Here is a 19,175-nt window from a genome sequence, read left to right on the forward strand (position 1 = left end):
TGTGCGTTGAGTCATAGTATGGTTGCCAAATAGTCTGGGTTCTATATATTTACCTAGATATCACGTGGGTTGAAGAATTATGTAAAAGTTGTACTGGTATTTCGCTCATGTTTGGAGCTTTTTCCAAAAATTAAATTTTGCTACAACAGCAAGCGTATTTAGACCATATAAAAAAATATGCATGCGTATACAAGACGTCATTGCGACCATTTAAAAGTAGCAAAAGGTTTGACATTTATATTACAATTGTCACACTTTCATGCTTTTACTACACGCTAGTTTTTTTTGTAAGGACGTACCCGCATATACCAGCTCACTAAGTGCTCATCTTGCACTTAATTGTGTCGCATTAAATAGTATCCGGGCAAATATATAAATCCAGATTGAATCTATCCGGCAGAAATATGTCCGAAATACCCATCACATTTCTGTTGACATGTGATGTTTAATTTACGTGGTATTTTTACTGTTAATTTATTTATAAATGTATTCATGCTTATAGTTTAAATTTAATTGTACTACATGTACTATAATTGCATGTTTACCAACCCACTACCATTCTGCAATTATGACATATTGTACAGCTTTTGGGAAAAGAACTTCGAGGAAATCGAACCTGTCTGGCAGTATGTACACTTCTGCATATAATTAATGAAACATATGGTTATGGTGTTCAATGTATCACCTTTTATGTAAACAACACAATTTATTTGATACAATTCACTTCGGATTCGTTATTTTCAGAGTGTGTAAATCGAAGCGGCCATGCTTGTAGAGTCGGTAGAGGTTCTCTGAAAACGAAAAAGTAATTCCAGTCGTCAGAAAGTCATGCCAATGCAAGTATAACACTGTGCTGTCTCGATGCCTACCTACAATAGTTCAAGACTTAATAAGCATGGCCGATATAGTGTATACATCATTTATGCATTTCAAGGATAACTGTTCATTTTCTTTCATGAGTATAGAAAGTTCATTACAATAATATGCTGCGAACGGTGTACTACTAAATGTATTTAACGCAAAATATTTTTTTAATTATTCATGCAAGTATATGACTTTACTAATGCTACATTTTTGTTTAATGAATGTTCTACATAGCAAACTTTTTCCAATGATATTAAAATAATATGAGTTTACCACGAATCCAAAAAAAAATCATATCATTGCTCATCGGATACCTTTGAAGTGTGCAAATTACGAAATCAAATCAAAGATTTGTTTGTTTCGGTACGAATTAAAATTGTTTTCAATGGCGTACAATTGATTTACAGCGGCCACAAAGTCTAGCCTAGTACCCTCATTCCCTTTTCCCAAAATACGAAAAGAAAAAAAAACGCAAAGTAACGTAGGATACCAGTCTAACTGAACCGGTGTAGAATCATTTGAACTTCTACGCAGTGATCTCCGTTAACGAGCGAAGTGTTTTATAATGCAATGAAACCAATGTGTATCATACACTTCACAAAATAACCTAAGGGCGTACGATACACTTTATGTCAATTGGTGTCTGTAAATCTGACATTAATATGAATTAAAACAACCATTACCTCTAATTTCCTGGCACGAACCATAATTACAGCCATCGTCAGTACAACAGACCTGACAAGCGCTCTCTGGCACCAAACGACACCCTTCCTCTCCTTCGTGACCATGACAACTATCCATGTGTGCGAAAACCCTTTGCATCAATAGTTTGCACATCTGGAAACATATGTATAACCTTCATTACCACATTATTATTGCAATGCGAGTGGTCTTGTGATAAAGGTGCCCCCGCCCCCTCCTCTAACCCATGATGTCATGGGCTCCTCTGATCCCTCAAAGGGGCAACCAGTACTGGTTGTTAACCAGGAAACGGACAATACAGTAATTCAAACTAATGCAAGTGTAACCAGAAGTACTATCAAAGCGCTGATAGCGCTGTATGAACAGGGTTTTAAACGGGTTTTCACCATTATGATTTACGATCATGTTTGTATTAATAAGGTGCTGATATGTTGCACAGTGACGGGTGAGTAAGTCGTCGTGTAAAACAACCATAGGGATCGCCCCAGGTTTATTGAAGCATGATGGTAAATGAAAAATTAATATTTTATTGACAATAAAATTAATGTCGCTGTGTAAGAAGGCAAACAATGATGGAGAACGTAACCAATCCGAGCAGAACTCCATCATATGGTGTTACATATGAGTATATATATATATATACTAATCAAACTTTACTCATTAGAAAGAGTTTGCCTATGTTTTGCCTTGTTATTCACAAAACAACTTCGAAAATGAAACAGATTAAAGAGAAATGGTTTCTTAATTAAAATGATGAAAAATTAAATAATTTCAAACAATTGTAGATATATATATACATCATATAAAGTTAGCATAAAATCTTTAATTTCAAAACTTTTTTTTCTGCATTGTCTATATGGTCAGCAACTCTCTTCTATTTCTATATCGTCAGGTTACTCGTCAGCACTTTAGCACGTTTGTTATTCCCACGTGGGCTATCACGTGATGTTTTAACCAGGGAAACTGTGTGATAATTGAGATCAATGAGACCATTTTTTGCTTTCTAGGTCATTCCAGGTTTTAAGATGAGAATACATTTGTAATTCCTAAGCGAGAGTGGGTCTATATGTCCAGGTTACCATATGTAGCAGTTAAAATTCAAACAACAAACACAGACTGTGTTTGTCAGTGTTCTTCAATATCTCTATATTCAACATTATCGAAGGTAGATATAATATCGGAGCGTCATGAAAATATAAATATAAACAACCATAAGATAATGAATAATAACATGTTTATAAGTTAACATCTTATATCTTATACCAGGTACGATTTAATCGTGTGCAGTGGCAGATTAAATTAAATGGCTAAAACATATAAAACACACATATAATACAAGCGATTACAACAACAAAAACAACAACAACACAGTTCATCATAAAACAAATCATTGACATGGAACTTACTGATTTATGGAATCAAACACTCCTACTCCCTCGTACTCCCATGGTGACTTCTGTTATCTATGCATGTTATCATCATTAACCAAACCCACATATATTAGTATATGGAAAGAGGCTAAACGAATCTCACGGAACTACCATTCTCGGTTTAAATACAAAATCTGCTGATGTCGTAAAAATACATGACAAAACTAAATAAATGCAGCTGAATGCAATAATGATCATTCCAATCCATTGCTAACCCAAGACAAACACAAAAGACTACAAATGCAAATTAATACTACAATCAAGTTTTCTAAAACAAAGTAAAACAAACATTTCTGTAGACTTCAAATGTGCACGACAATCAATCAAGCTTGGATTTCCCGCTTCTTCTTTACAAAGGCAAGGCAGAGAAATCTGATAAACTTACTGCATTATCTCATTACAGTATTATCTCTCTTCGACTGTAAATTCACTTGGCTTCATCATTGTGTCACGTGATTGAATGATGCGCTTAGAGTGGATAGTAATTCTTTGTTTACGTTTCGATGTTCATTCATCTTTTGGTGCAGGGATACTTCTTTAATGTTATCTTTATCTAAGTTCAACAGATTAAATTATTTAAATAGATATTGCGTTATGATTGCTTCTTGCTTTGTCAAATCTACCTCGGTTATTTAAAACATAACTTGCAATTAATATAGTCTGCACTTTCTCAAACTATATTTTTGGTGGTAAATCGGCTGGCGACATTTGTAACTATTAATAGGAATTTTCTGTTGTGAATGTCGAGTTTGTGGCTACACTGAACAGGGTTGAAACAACCCTGTTCAAAAATGCGTTGTTTTTATTGCGCCAATTCAATTTTAAGCACAATGGCCAAACTGGCAATTCCACGAAACAAGGCAAATATTCCAGTTTGGTCATTGTTTTTAAGCTTGATGGACGCAACCTAAAGAAAATAATAGCTATTCTAGTTACCTTCTTTTTTCAATTTTGTTTTAGTAAATTATTATTCTTAAACAAGTATTAAAAATAAAATATAAAAAAAAACGTAGGAATTTATTTTACCAACAGGGAGTATCTGTCTCAGTTTGGGCATATGAAAAACTTCCCTGCCTATTTCTCAAGTGATAACATATATATTCCAGAAATAAATATCGCGTGATTAGGTAATTAAACCTACCCTTTTGATATTCAGTCGGTAGTCTATTTATGTTTACCAGGAACGAAAAGAACGAGGCTTGGCTTAATCACATCTCAGGAATTTTCGAAACATCTGATCACTTGAGATATCGGTCTGTTCTGATCGTATGTTTTCTGTTTATTTTCAGTGGTTTACATTTACATTCCGATTGTCACGGATTGATCGGGATGGGGAATTTCAAAAGTCGCAAAGTATAAAAAAAATACTGACAAGTCAGTTTGATTAGGAAAAAGAATCGAAATCATCAGTTGAGTTTGCAAAAAAAGATGTAGCCATGCAAAATAATCTTTATTACCTCTTTGTGCTCACATCCGTAACGGTATTTTAAGGGGCTATATGCCTGGTACTCAGTCCCCGCAAAACATGCCTGAAATTAGTGACTTACAATAATAAATAAGATCATCAGCTAGTTATCGCAAATTATTAGATTGATAGATGTAGGCAAAATACATATACATGTGAGGGACTGATTTGAAAAATTAAACCTATACAAATAATAATCTTGGAACAAACTCATTTCGATTACCACCGATATTAAAACTAGGCAAAAAATTTCAAAGAAAAAATACACGGAATGTGTTCTGAAAACGTCAATCTACTTGCCTCGTTGTAGTCACAAACACCGTATGTTGTACATTTCGCTGGATCTAGAACATCACCTTGCTGTGCGGTGGATATTGAACTGCAGGCAAGACAGGAATGGGGGTTCACGTGAGCTGAAAATAACGTTTTTGTTGTACAAAGGGTTCGACTCGAAGTTACGTTCAAAAATTGATGTTTTATGCATTTTTCTTAAACCGTTACTAACGGTTAAAGCCATAATTTTCGAACGGTTATATGAAAATCTACGATCTGATTTTTCAAGTTTCAGCAATCATATATCATTGGTTTGCAGATATTTACGCAAAATTTGCTCTTTCCAAGACAAAAAATAAAAAAAAAAGTTGTAAAAATTGGTATATCTGTGAGAGTGCAGCCAAAGGACCACAATGGAAATAAGAGTTTTCTCTTTTTTGTGTCATCCTTGGTTCGGTGTGCCTGTCATGGCTATTGATAATATCATGTATATATAATGTTATTTACTATACATGTTGTTTATTTTAAATGTCCATGTATGTGCATTCCTTACTGAAATAAATATATCTATTTATCTATAACGGATTGAGGAAGATCCCTTGAAATGTTTACATGACACATATTCCCTAGGATAAGGATGAGGACACCACTGCAACGATACTGCTTCGTCGGCTATGTAAACTTCTTGAATATGCTAATAACCAACATACAGCAAATAACAATTTCAAAGATGAGAGTGTCTAATACGTACGTCTTATACCACACAAACGACTGTTACAGCCATCTGACCGGCAACATCTGCGATGAGGCAAATATATTTTTTTCAGTTTCATATCAAGACACAAATATTCAAATTCATATAACATGTTCGAACATATATTTTATCTTTAGAAGCACTCGCTGTCTAAATCAGCCGATTTAATTCATGACAACCAATAACGAATTGAGTGCTCATTCACTAAAATAAATGGGTCTGATCACGGCCAACAAACACTTACTTATACTTCATTGCGTAGTTTATCTAATTTCTTTTACAACACCTGATAGGCTTTAAAAGAACGCTCGAGTTGTTATCTATGTAAAAAGCAGTACTGGTGTCCGCTTTGAGAGGCAATAAGACAGTACCCGTAGTGGGAATCGAACCCACAACCGCTTTTGCGAGAGGCGGATGTCTATACCATAAGGTCTCTCTCAGTCTTTATCGGTTTAATGTTTATATGTCAGTCAATATGAACAATGAAATGAACAGATTATTGTTGAAAAATTAACGCTTTTATTCCATAGTAATTAAAAGGACCTGCTCATATTTTGGCACCATATATTTATCTGAAAACACTTGTATTAATAATATTTTACTCGTTCAAACCGAAATTGTAGAAAAAAAATCACTCAAAGTATAAGATAATTTTCTGGTTTAAGTGGGGTGCGAACCCACGCCGGTACAGTCAATGAAAAGTTAGAAAACTAACACCAAAATCTCACGCCCACAAGGACTCATACGCAACCATAAGGATAACATAACATCAAAACGGTTTGTTGAATCGCGTTACTAACGCTATAATCGTGAACTTAAAAGGCACTATTTGAGCATATACCAAAAGTAGAAGGATTTTATACGTAGGTATCTTAGTTTTAATACACCTAATGAGTTGCCACACTTTATTTCGTCACCCCAAAAAAGTTCATTTTACAAAAAATGAGGGAGTCAGTTTAAATCATCACAACCATAAAAGTATGACACTCTGAACAACATGCGTATACCTGGAACATATTACGGTGTCCTTAGTCTGTCGTTTTCCAATGAGTGAAGCTGTGCCCTGGCATTGCTGAATTGAGACACATGCCATCAAATGTTATATGCTATGTATGTTTATAAAAGAAATAAATTATTATCATCGTTGGCATTCGACCAGCTAAAAATAAAATAATCTTGCAACTCAACTTAGAGAATGAGGGCTGTCCTCTGTAAAATATCTAGCTTCAGGTAAAATTCGTCAGAAAACAATCATTTTTGTTGGGAAAGATATTACATACATCGTATATCGTATAACGCATACCTGTAACGGTTGGCAGCCAGCCATATACATTATGTCATGGCTTGTCAACACTTGCTCTGTGTAGCATTCCTGAAAATAAATAATGATAGTACATGTATATTCTGGAGCAATACTGTAAACGCTGGAAATTAATTGTTAATAGAGATAAAACAAAGATAGTTGTGTTTAGAAAAGGCGGTAGACTGCCTAATGATTTGAACTTCCGTTATGAGGGTGGGAATATTGAGATTGTTAACAAATATTGTTATCTGGGTATTGTTTTCACGCCTGGTGGTTCGTTTCAAAATACATGCAAGACATTAGCTGGCTAAGTGCTAAAAGCTATTTTCAAGTTGAAGAGATACTTATTTCATTTCACTAATATTTCCGTAGAACATATCTTAGATCTTTTTGATAAGCTGGAAACTTATCAGCATACATATATCATGCTTTTGAATTAAGAAAATTAAGAATGAGTGTAAACACGACTTAGTGTACGGTTACATTGTATTTGAATAACGGTACTCTTTATGCTAGACGTAGAGTGTATATATGAAATACAACAGATTAATAAATTATTCGGAATAAGTTGACACACATTAACCGGTATCGATGACAACCATACATATTTGTACGTACAAGCCTGATTTTGGTATTCCATAGCCTATCTTTCTGTTAAAAACTTAGTCCAAACTAGCAAAACATTATTGAAGTTATTTGTAGATAATGAGTACAGTAGTAACGAGAATTGCTTATCAAAATTCATGGTATCATTGTAGTGTTGTGCATAAGTCATACGGTTGATAGATATGTATTTAAGTTATAACTCATAACCGATAAAGACAATTATATTAAATTATATGAATATAGTTGTTAAATCTGTGAATATATAAATAGAGTCAATCAATCTGTTCCGCCATACATGTATATATAAGTCATTGTATTACATTGATTTGATCACGGGTCATGTTGGCCTATTTCAAATATGTATTGTGTGATATATATTTCTTTGAATAAACTTTCTTCTTGTATGCATAATTTTGTAATCCTAATCGTACATCATCCAGCAAAATTTCTCTTGGCTTCGGAATTTCGTTCTATAATAAGACATCTTTGATATTTTAATTGGAATCCTGCTCGAAAAACACTGTTTCTTATACCAAAGGAATCAGAATCATTCTGAACAGGTTCTTTTTAAATGTTTACTAGATATTTATGACGTCTACTGTTTTAGTTGGAAAGAAAAAAAACACACACTAATGTGTACCTCAACTCGCAGGTCACACAGCGTCCAGCTACACTGTCCAAGGTCTGTGGCGTTGCTACACACACTACAGTTGAGGGCATACTGTGGTGGAAACGCTGACCAAAGGAATCAAACGTGTTGTTCGTATCATTCCAGCTTTATATTAATTATGGATTGTTGGGGTTGCCACAAAGAATTGAAATAAACCATTTTTTTGTTTTGTATTGTTATGCATTGGTATTATCTGTAGCTTAAATCATTGCTTTTATTTCCGGACAACACCATTGGTTTATATTTGTGAAAAAAATACCATTTATTTGTTTTATTTGTGGCATAAAGCATAAAATGCATTTAACAGATACATCTTTGTTTTTATCTGAAATATTATTAAGCGTTAATTTTGATTGCCACATAACAAAATAGTTATAGTTTTAGCATAAGAATCGGTTGTATGTGTGGCGTACCAAATATGTTTCATGTATTGAATACACAATGCACGTGTTTTGTTTGTTGCATAAACACTACCTGTAAACACTACCTGTAAACACTACCTGTAAACACTACCTGTAAACACTACCTGTAAACACTACCTGTTGTTGTAGATACTGTACGGGTTGTCAAATGTGTTGGGTCAATACAGTTACCACTGAAGGTTAGGTCGTCGATGGCAATGTCACCCAAATATCCATTTCCTACTGTCCCTTCAATCAGCACCTGTTAGTTTTTAAGAAAAAAGGTTGCAAGATATTAAATTATATTATAAGTGTGTTGTCTAAAGTATTATGTTTTATTCCCTTCTTGCACATACAATAATAAATTGTTAATGAAAACAAGTGAATTAATTACAAACACACTTTGATATTTTTACTATATTGTTATCAACTGATCTCTAGAAGTAAATGTTTATATTTAGTTTTTTTTTGTACAATGAAAAATACAATTGTTACATGGAATTCGCCTGTATAATCGAAGGTGATGTTGGCATGGTGCCAGGCCTTCCCTTGGTCGCCAGACAACGACCAAACCCGGATACCAGGAAATGACGTCATGTTGATGGTTGGCAGGACATACACGCTTAGCTGCCCTATGCTGTTTCCGTACATATTGTACCAGAAGGTAAGCGTTACCGATCCCCTACCGTGTGGTTTCACGACTTGACTTTGAAGCGTCGCAGCCTCGCCACTTAATCGCGGTGCACTGCTTTCGATATAGATGTATGTACCTGCAACAAAAGGCTTTGGTGGTGTGTAAACTTATTTATACTCGCAGTCGGGCCTTGCCCATTAGGCGAATGCTCCGGTAAGATTGTTAGTCATTTTATGTACACAGACAGAATGTTAACCTGGTTAAAGCTACCCTGCTTCATTATCGTGCACCAGTGTATAGCACTGTCACACGGGCCCTCTTTTAACGACCCTCCGGGACGACGTTTAGTATTTGTTAAGTGGTGCGGCGGGGAATTGAGCCTGCGACCATATAGTTGCCTTTAAAAACGAAAGTTAGCTACGGAATCAATCGTACACCTCAGTCACCAAAAAACAGCCTCGGATGTATATAGACGGTTTACAATGTAAGAATTCTTTACATTTGACTGCGCTGCAAGTAGATCGCAATGTATTTCAATTTAGCAGTTAAGTCTAAGGACTTTACTTCTAAAGATTCTTAATTATTTTTGCAATAATCCATTCCGAATGGGGTCCATTTGAATTTAGAAATACAAATTATACATTAAAAAACAATACAATCAATTATTAGTATTATAATTATTATTTTACGAACTACTTGTACTAATACGCCTGCATACATATGAGGTTGCTTTCGGTGGAAAATAGCCGAGGTTCTCGGATTGCCCTGATTAATAATGATCTAAACAGCACCAATAAGTAAGCCGCTTAGATTTTTTTCATATTTAATTTCCCCAAATTTGTGAAACAACATGCTACTATTTTGATAGCCTTTCGAACGAAAAACAAATGTTTGATAAAATATAAATAGTCAAACAATTAATTTTAAGCAAGCTTCCATCATTGATTGACCTTTAAATATGCATATATAGGCTATTTTTTTTACATAATATCGGAATTTTGATTATTATGGTATAAGGTCTATTCGGCTTAGTAACAATTCTGGCCTGATCCAACCATTGTTATCATTTGTATAATGGAATAAATTGTGTAAATGCATTAAATGAATGGACGTATGAAACATCGCATCAGAGCACCCCAAACTAAAATTTAGCCAAGACTGTCCAGATATTTTGTTTTACATTATAGTATTGTCACAAAAATACAAGCATGAAATACATGTACAAAATAAAATCCTTGTTTATGAAAATATTACAAAAATGGACATGTTCAACACAAGTTGTTTAGTTTGCTTAATTTAATAAAAAATATCATATCGTTTATCTGAGAATAGGCCGAAAAAAAATCACCAGGCCGTAAAGAACCGGGCCGAAATCTATTAGGGCGAGTTTGTGATTGGACCGTTTTGAACCAGCCGAAATGGACTAAGGCGTGATTCTCACTTGGCCAATCTGACAAGCCGAAATGGAATAGGGCGGGTTTCTCACTTGGCCAATCTGACAAGCCGAAATGGACTAGGGCAAGTTTCTCACTTGGCCAATCTGACAAGTCGAAATAGACTAGGGCGAGTTTCTCACTTGGCCAATCTGAACCAGCCCAAATTGACTAGGGCGTGTTTCTCACTTGGCCAATCTGACAAGCCGAAATGGACTAGGGCGAGTTTTTCACTTGGTCAATCTGAGCCAGCCGAAGTGGACTAGAGCGTGTTTCTCACTTGGCCAATCTGAGCCAGCAGAAGTGGACTAGGTTGAGTTTTTCACTTTACCAATCTGAATCAGCCGAAGTGGACTAGAGCGTGTTTCTCACTTGGCCAATCTGAACCAGCCGAAATGGACTAGGGCGAGTTTCTCACTTGGACAATCTGACAAGCCGAAATGGACTAGGGCGAGTTTCTCACTTGGTCAATCAGAACCAGCCGAAGTGGACTAGAGCGTGTATCTCACTTGGCCAATCTGAGCCAGCCGAAGTGGACTAGAGCGTGTTTCTCACTTGGCCAATCTGAGCCAGCCGAAGTGGACTAAAGCGTGTTTTTCACTTGGCCAATCAGAACCAGCCGAAGTGGACTAGAGCGTGTTTCTCACTTGGCCAATCAGAACCAGCCGAAGTGGACTAGAGCGTGTTTCTCACTTGGCCAATCTGAGCCAGCCGAAGTGGACTAGAGCGTGTTTCTCACTTGGCCAATCTGAACCAGCCGAAGTGGACTAGAGCGTGTTTCTCACTTGGCCAATCTGAGCCAGCCGAAGTGGACTAAAGCGTGTTTCTCACTTGGCCAATCAGAACCAGCCGAAGTGGAATAGGGCGAGTTTCTCACTTGGCCAATAAGAACCAGCCGAAATGGACTAGGGCGAGTTTCTCACTTGGCCAATCTGAACCAGCCGAAATGGACTGGGGCGTGTTTCGCACTTGGACAATCTGACAAGCCAAAATGGACTAGGGCAAGTTTCTCACTTGGCCAATCAGAACCAGCCTAAGTGGACTAGAGTGTGTTTCTCACTTGGCCAATCTGAGCCAGCCGAAGTGGACTAGAGCGTTTTTCTCACTTGGCCAATCAGAACCAGCCGATATGGACTTCGGCGAGTTTTCACTTGGCCAATCTAAACCAGCCGAAGTGAACTAGAGCGTGTTTCTCACTTGGCCAATCTGAACCAGCCAATATGGACTTTGGCGAGTTTCTCACTTTTCCAATCAGCGCCAGCCGAAATGGACTAGGGAGTGTCTCTCACTTGGTCATTCTGACAAGCCAAAATGGACAACGGCGTGTTCCTCACTTGGCCAATCTGACAAGCCGAAATGGACTAGGGCGAGTTTCTCACTTGGCCAATCTGACAAGCCGAAATGGACTAGAGCGTGTTTCTCACTTGGCCAATCTGACAAGCCGAAGTGGACTAGAGCGTGTTTCTCACTTGGCCAATCTGAGCCAGCCGAAGTGGACTAGAGCGTGTTTCTCACTTTGCCAATCTGACAAGCCGAAATGAAATAGGGCGGGTTTGTCACTTGGCCAATCTGACAAGCCGAAATGGACTAGGGCGAGTTTCTCACTTGGCCAATCTGACAAGTCGAAATAGACTAGGGAGAGTTTCTCACTTGGCCAGTCTGAACCAGCCGAAATTGACTAGGGTGTGTTTCTCACTTGGCCAATCTGACAAGCCGAAATGGACTAGGGCGAGTTTCTCACTTGGTCAATCTGAGCCAGCCGAAGTGGACTAGAGCGTGTTTCTCACTTGGCCAATCTGAGCCAGCAGAAGTGGACTAGGTTGAGTTTTTCACTTTACCAATCTGAACCAGCCGAAGTGGACTAGAGCGTGTTTCTCACTTGGCCAATCTGAACCAGCCGAAATGGACTAGGGCGAGTTTCTCACTTAGACAATCTGTCAAGCCGAAATGGACTAGGGCGAGTTTCTCACTTGGACAATCTGACAAGCCGAAATGGACTAGGGCGAGTTTCTCACTTGGCCAATCAGAACCAGCCGAAGTGGACTAGAGCGTGTTTCTCACTTGGCCAATCTGAGCCAGCCGAAGTGGACTAGAGCGTGTTTCTCACTTGGCCAATCTGAACCAGCCGAAGTGGACTAGAGTGTGTTTCTCACTTGGCCAATCTGAGCCAGCCGAAGTGGACTAGAGCGTGTTTCTCACTTGGTCAATCAGAACCAGCCGAAGTGGACTAAGGCGAGTTTCTCACTTGGCCAATAAGAACCAGCCGAAATGGACTAGGGCGAGTTTCTCACTTGGCCAATCTGAACCAGCCGAAATGGACTGGGGCGTGTTTCTCACTTGGACAATCTGACAAGCCGAAATGGACTAGGGCGAGTTTCTCACTTGGCCAATCAGAACCAGCCGAAGTGGACTAGAGCGTGTTTCTCACTTGGCCAATCTGAGCCAGCCGAAGTGGACTAGAGCGTTTTTCTCACTTGGCCAATCAGAACCAGTCGATATGGACTTCGGCGATTTTTCACTTGGCCAATCTGAACCAGCCGAAGTGGACTAGAGCGTGTTTCTCACTTGGCCAATCAGAACCAGCCGAAGTGGACTAGAGCGTGTTTCTCACTTGGCCAATCTGAGCCAGCCGAAGTGGACTAGAGCGTGTTTCTCACTTGGCCAATCTGAGCCAGCCGAAGTGGACTAGAGCGTGTTTCTCACTTGGCCAATCTGAACCAGCCGAAGTGGACTAGGGCGAGTTTCTCACTTGGCCATTATGAGCCAGCCGAAGTGGACTTGAGCGTGTTTCTCACTTGGCCGATCTGAACCAGCCGATATGGACGTTGGCGAATTTCTCACTTGGCCAATCAGCACCAGCCGTAATGGACTAGGGCATGTCTCTCACTTGGCCATTCTGACAAGCCGAAATTTACTATGGCGTGTTTCCCACTTGGCCAATCTGAGCCAGCCGCAGTGGACTAGAGCGTGTTCCTCACTTGGCCAATCTGAACCAGCCGAAATGGACTGGTGCGTGTTTCTCACTTGGCCAATCTGAACCAGCCGAAGTGGACTAGGGCGAGTTTCTCACTTGGCCATTATGAGCCAGCCGAAGTGGACTTGAGCGTGTTTCTCACTTGGCCGATCTGAACCAGCCGATATGGACGTTGGCGAATTTCTCACTTGGCCAATCAGCACCAGCCGAAATGGACTAGGGCATGTCTCTCACTTGGTCAGTCTGAACCAGCCGATATGGACTATGGCGAATTTATCACTTGGTCAATCAGCACCAGCCGAAATGGACTAGGGCGTGTCTCTCACTTGGCCAGTCTGACAAGCCGAAATGGACTATGGCGTGTTTCCCACTTGGCCAATCTGAGCCAGCCGAAGTGGACTAGAGCGTGTTTCTCACTTGGCCAATCTGAACCAGCCGAAATGGACTAGGGCGAGTTTCTCACTTGGACAATCTGACAAGCCGAAATGGACTAGGGCGAGTTTCTCACTTGGTCAATCAGAACCAGCCGAAGTGGACTAGAGCGTGTATCTCACTTGGCCAATCTGAGCCAGCCGAAGTGGACTAGAGCGTGTTTCTCACTTGGCCAATCTGAGCCAGCCGAAGTGGACTAAAGCGTGTTTTTCACTTGGCCAATCAGAACCAGCCGAAGTGGACTAGAGCGTGTTTCTCACTTGGCCAATCAGAACCAGCCGAAGTGGACTAGAGCGTGTTTCTCACTTGGCCAATCTGAGCCAGCCGAAGTGGACTAGAGCGTGTTTCTCACTTGGCCAATCTGAACCAGCCGAAGTGGACCAGAGCGTGTTTCTCACTTGGCCAATCTGAGCCAGCCGAAGTGGACTAGAGCGAGTTTCCCACTTGGCCAATCTGAGCCAGCCGAAGTGGACTAGAGCGTGTTTCCCACTTGGCCATTCTGAACCAGCCGAAATAGACTAGGGGGTGTTTCTCACTTGGCCAATCTGAACCAGCCGATATGGACGTTGGCGAGTTCCTCACTTTGCCAATCAGCACCAGCCGTAATGGACTAGGGCGTGTCTCTCACTTGGCCATTCTGACAAGCCGAAATTTACTATAGCGTGTTTCCCACTTGGCCAATCTGAGCCAGCCGCAGTGGACTAGAGCGTGTTCCTCACTTGGCCAATCTGAACTAGCCGAAATGGACTGGAGCGTGTTTCTCACTTGGCCAATCTGAACCAGCCGAAGTGGACTAGGGCGAGTTTCTCACTTGGCCAATTTGAACCTGCCGAAGTGGACTAGGGCGAGTTTATCACTTGGCCAATCTGAACCAGCCGAAGTGGACTAGAGCGTGTTTCTCACTTGACCAATCTGAATCAGCCGAAATGGACTAAGGCGTGTTTCTCACTTGGACAATCTGACAAACCAAAATTGACTAGGGCGAGTTTGTTACTGGACCGGCTGGAACCAGTGGATGCCGAAATTGTTACTTTGAAATAACAAAGATTCAAAATTGAAGAACAATTGTGATACTAACCTTGTGAGTTACCATGTGTGTGATCAGCGTTCGGCCCGGTGTTGTCAGAAGGTGTGGTTAATTTGTGCAGCGTCCAATCAAAATCGTCGTTACTTTGAACATTTATCCAACTGCACAGCGAATTGGACTCAAAGTTGCAGTCAAGAGCTGAATAATACACATAAAGATACTCATTATTATGGTGGCATATAACTGCCGAAAGATAACCTGTTAACGTTCGCGAATAGTTTCGTATAAACCACTTAATTTCCGCGATAATTATCTAGCTGTCTAGATAATATTCGAGTTACCTTTTTGGTAAGTTAAAAAAAATATGACTAAAAAAACAGGCTTGAAAGTGCCAAGAACAGCCACATTTTACATTTTACCTTTTTTAGCTGTACAACACTTACATTTTAACTAGTTATGGTTTGCGATTTCCACTTAATAAGTAACGTACTAACTAGTTAATGTCATAAAATTCATGTTACCACTTAGCTATATAATAGTATATATTCATTCCAGATTCAGGCGCTAACATGTTATCTAGTTATGGGCTCGAATGCCACTTAATACGTAACATACTAACTGGTTAACTTTATACGAAAATTCGTGTAACCACTTAGCCAAAAATGCATTCCAGATTTAGGCGCTAACAGGTTATCTAGTTATGGTTAAGAAATATTATGTGTGTTAATGAATTTTTACTTACTTGAATAACAATTCTGCTGTCCGGTAGCAGCCATAGTATGACCTACAAGAGCGAAAAGAACAAATTTATCGGTTACTCATGTTGTTTTAAGATACCAAACCACAAACATAAACACAACAGCTAAGATATACTCCTAAATAAGTTAATTCCATAATAATTGAATCATACCTGCAAACGGTAAGACCAGTAAACAGTTCCACAAAACAGTAAGCCCTGTAAAGAAATACATGTAGTTACTAAAATATAAATAATATAAACAATCTAAACCTGTTCATTATTCAATATACAAAATAATTGATATAGTTAAAATTTGTTTACAATTTCGATCAATTCTAAGCGCTTGTTTGACTACAGTCTTGGTCCAGTTTTCTGATAATAATTCGTATGAACCTAGCTATGCTACATATACCTTTTTTGTTTTTGTTTTTATCAAACTAAGCTACATACATCTGTTTTGTTTATGGTTTTGTTTTAATCAAGCTTTCTTTTAACATTGTAAAGTTGGTAAATATTCGTAAACTGAAAGAAACTTACATGTTTGCCACATTATTGCAATCATTTATGATGTTCCAACAATGACAGGTGAAATAAATAGGTCACAGCGATAAGAAGTCTTCGACAAGGGATGCGTCATTTGATTCGAGCTTCTATCTATATTTATAATCCAACAACTGTAACACATCTTTATTTGATTTCAACGTTAATACAAATGTACTATGTTCAGTGTTATGAATTTCAATGACTGAACGACAAATCAGTGACGAAATATATTTTTTGTATTTATTTTTAATTGATTTGGATTAACTACCCGAAAGTCTTTTTTTTTCGATATTTTTCTCCGCTCAAAACGGAATTTTTGCAATCTACGCTTTCATTTTTTCCCGATAGAGGAGTGAGGGGCATGCCCCCGAAACCCCTTACTCATGTGCCTGCATATCAAATGGCTATTGCTATGCCAATGAAAATTATCAGTTCAAATTGAACCTGTCCGGCAAATATATGTTAACATGTGACGTACAAATCACGTGATAGTTTCACTCTTAATTTATTTAAAAATATATTTGTTGTTTAAGTTAAATAATTTTAGTAACTGCAGATAATCTATCGATATATTTTCAAACATAAATATCTAGTCATTGTACACAATTATACACCCATTACACTATCATTATTATGATACAGTTCAGTTCGGTTTCGTTATTTGTAGAGTGTGTAGATCGAAGCGGCCATGCTTGTACAGTCGGAAAAGGTTCTCTGAAAACAAAAAAGATAATGCCAAATTGTCAATGTACAAAACGTCATGTCGATTGAAGTTGGGTTTTCTTGCAGTGGACTTACACGTTTATTATAATATATCGAGATAACATGACCAATATGTTGTATATAACATTTATACATTTTAAGGATTAATGTTCGGTCAAGTACGTCAGAGTTGAAAGTCCATTACATTAATATGCTGCAGCAGTGTAATATTAAATGCATTAGAAGCCATATGTTAATTAAACTATTGATACAAGTGAAATTCTTTACTAGTGCTGAAATGATAGGATAGAAAACAACCATTACCTCTAATTTCCTGGCACGAACCATAATTACAGCCATCGTCAGTACAGCAGACCTGGCACGCGCTCTCTGGCACCAAACGACACCCTTCTTCTCCTTCGTGACCTTGACAACTATCCATGTGTGCGAAAACCCTTTGCATCAATAATTTGCACATCTGGAAACGTAAACCCTTCATTATAACCACAACAAAGCAAAGCGACCGGTCCTCTGTCAAAGCAAAGCGACCGGTCCTCTGTCAAAGCAAAGCGACCGGTCCTCTGTCAAAGGTATCTCTCTCTTACCTATGAGGTCGTGAGTTTCCCTTGCCTCTCCATATGGACGCCAGAACTGGTTTCTAACTAGAAAACGGACTCTTTTGATTCAACAAATTATAAATAGATATACTAAAAACACATTTAAGTTGTTTAAGTTAAATAATATTACAGTTACTGCAGATAGTCTATCGATACATTTTCAAACATAAATATCTAGTCATTGTACACAATTATACACCCATTACACTATTATTATTATTATGATACAGTTCAGTTCGGATTCGTTATTTGTAGAGTGTGTAGATCGAAGCGGCCATGCTTGTACAGAAAACGGACTCTTTTGATTCAACAAATTATAAATAGATATACTAAAAAAATCATTTAAGTTGTTTAAGTTAAATAACATTACAGCAACTGCAGATAATCTATTTTAAGGAGACATCCATTATGGTTGATAATATTATTGAACATTAAATTATGGGAAGGCAGCATTTTCAAATTGTTCATTTTTTATATATTCATATTGATCGGCGTTTTATATGCCGCAGTTATTTATTGAATCGCCAATTCAACTCGTTTTATTATAGTGTATGATAAATCAACTTGAAGCAAAATATACACTTTAATTACACATGTATTACAGAACTGTTAGATCTATAAAACTTGGATAAGTTGTCCACAGTTTCTCTTTAAACTAGTTGACTCATTTCATTGGTCAGTAGTTATTATTGTATAAATATTGACCAATCAATATACATTTCGGATAACATCATGCAAAATACCAGTGTGTAATTCACAAAAGAATTAATACATAAATACCAATTCTTTTGTCACTTCATTTTCCTTTTCTAACACATACATTTGTTAACATATAAAAGCGAACTATAAAATAACTAAATGTCAGTCAGGGCAGGCTTTGTCAGTAACAAACATAATTTAAACCATTATACATGTTACGAAATATTCATGAAAATCTATCCTTTGTTCGGCACCTCGAGTTCTTATTTCGGTTCGCATCCTCTGTGTTCTGTATTTAAAGTAAGGGTTACAGTCTCTTAGCATGGCTTAATCCGGTTTGACATTTTCAAAAGTGGCCTAATATTTATTGTCATGTCTGCTTAGTCCAAAAAAGAATCAAATCATTACTGAAATGTGCATACAAGATGTAGTCAAAATCTAAATTACCTCTCTGTGCTCCAATCCGTAACGGTATTTTAAGGGGCTATATGCCTGGTATACATTCCCCGCAAAACATGCCTGCAATAATTGACTAATAATAAATACTGTATCAAGGGCTAGTTACCGCAAGCGTCATAAGTCGGTTTGAATTAGTATAAAAACTAACAATTCAGTCTTTGAACTTACTAACATTCGTCGCTACCGATATTATCTTTAAGTAAAAACTTGTGTTAAGAAAGTAAGCTAGCAAAAGCCTGCTGAAAACGACCGTCTACTTGCCTCGTCGTCACCACGAAGGCCGTATGATTGACATTCGGCTGGTCCTAATACATCACCTTGGTTTGCGGCGGATATTGAACTGCAGACGAGACATGAATTGGGTTTCACAACAGCTGAAAATAACTTTTATGTTGTGCTAAATGCTTACTTTAATGAATTTAAACAAAAATAGAAGTGCACGTATGAC

At 38.0% G+C, this 19,175-nt stretch overlaps 1 protein-coding gene and 1 long non-coding RNA gene across 2 annotated transcripts; both read right to left on the reverse strand.

The window, feature by feature from the left end:
• Positions 1-677: 677 nt before the first annotated feature.
• Positions 678-16,281, reverse strand: LOC128224188 (uncharacterized). Its single transcript, XM_052933939.1, has 14 exons — positions 16,245-16,281; positions 15,879-15,923; positions 15,711-15,752; positions 15,020-15,166; positions 8,964-9,238; positions 8,607-8,730; positions 8,038-8,132; positions 6,792-6,860; positions 6,496-6,560; positions 5,486-5,532; positions 4,762-4,874; positions 4,454-4,525; positions 1,548-1,701; positions 678-791 (listed from the first exon to the last, which is right to left on the reverse strand). Exons 1-14 carry the CDS (start codon positions 16,267-16,269, stop codon positions 721-723), a joined length of 1,344 nt encoding a protein of 447 aa, XP_052789899.1. The 5' UTR covers positions 16,270-16,281; the 3' UTR covers positions 678-720.
• A 580-nt stretch (positions 16,282-16,861) lies between these two features.
• LOC128224196 (uncharacterized) lies at positions 16,862-18,769 on the reverse strand. The gene is made up of 3 exons (XR_008259452.1): positions 18,716-18,769; positions 17,277-17,430; positions 16,862-16,964 (listed from the first exon to the last, which is right to left on the reverse strand). It is a non-coding gene; the product is annotated as an uncharacterized LOC128224196 (long non-coding RNA).
• Between the last annotated feature and the right edge of the window lie 406 nt (positions 18,770-19,175).

The sequence above is a fragment of the Mya arenaria genome, chromosome 17 (assembly GCF_026914265.1).
Source record: "Mya arenaria isolate MELC-2E11 chromosome 17, ASM2691426v1".
Lineage (NCBI taxonomy): Eukaryota > Metazoa > Mollusca > Bivalvia > Myida > Myidae > Mya > Mya arenaria.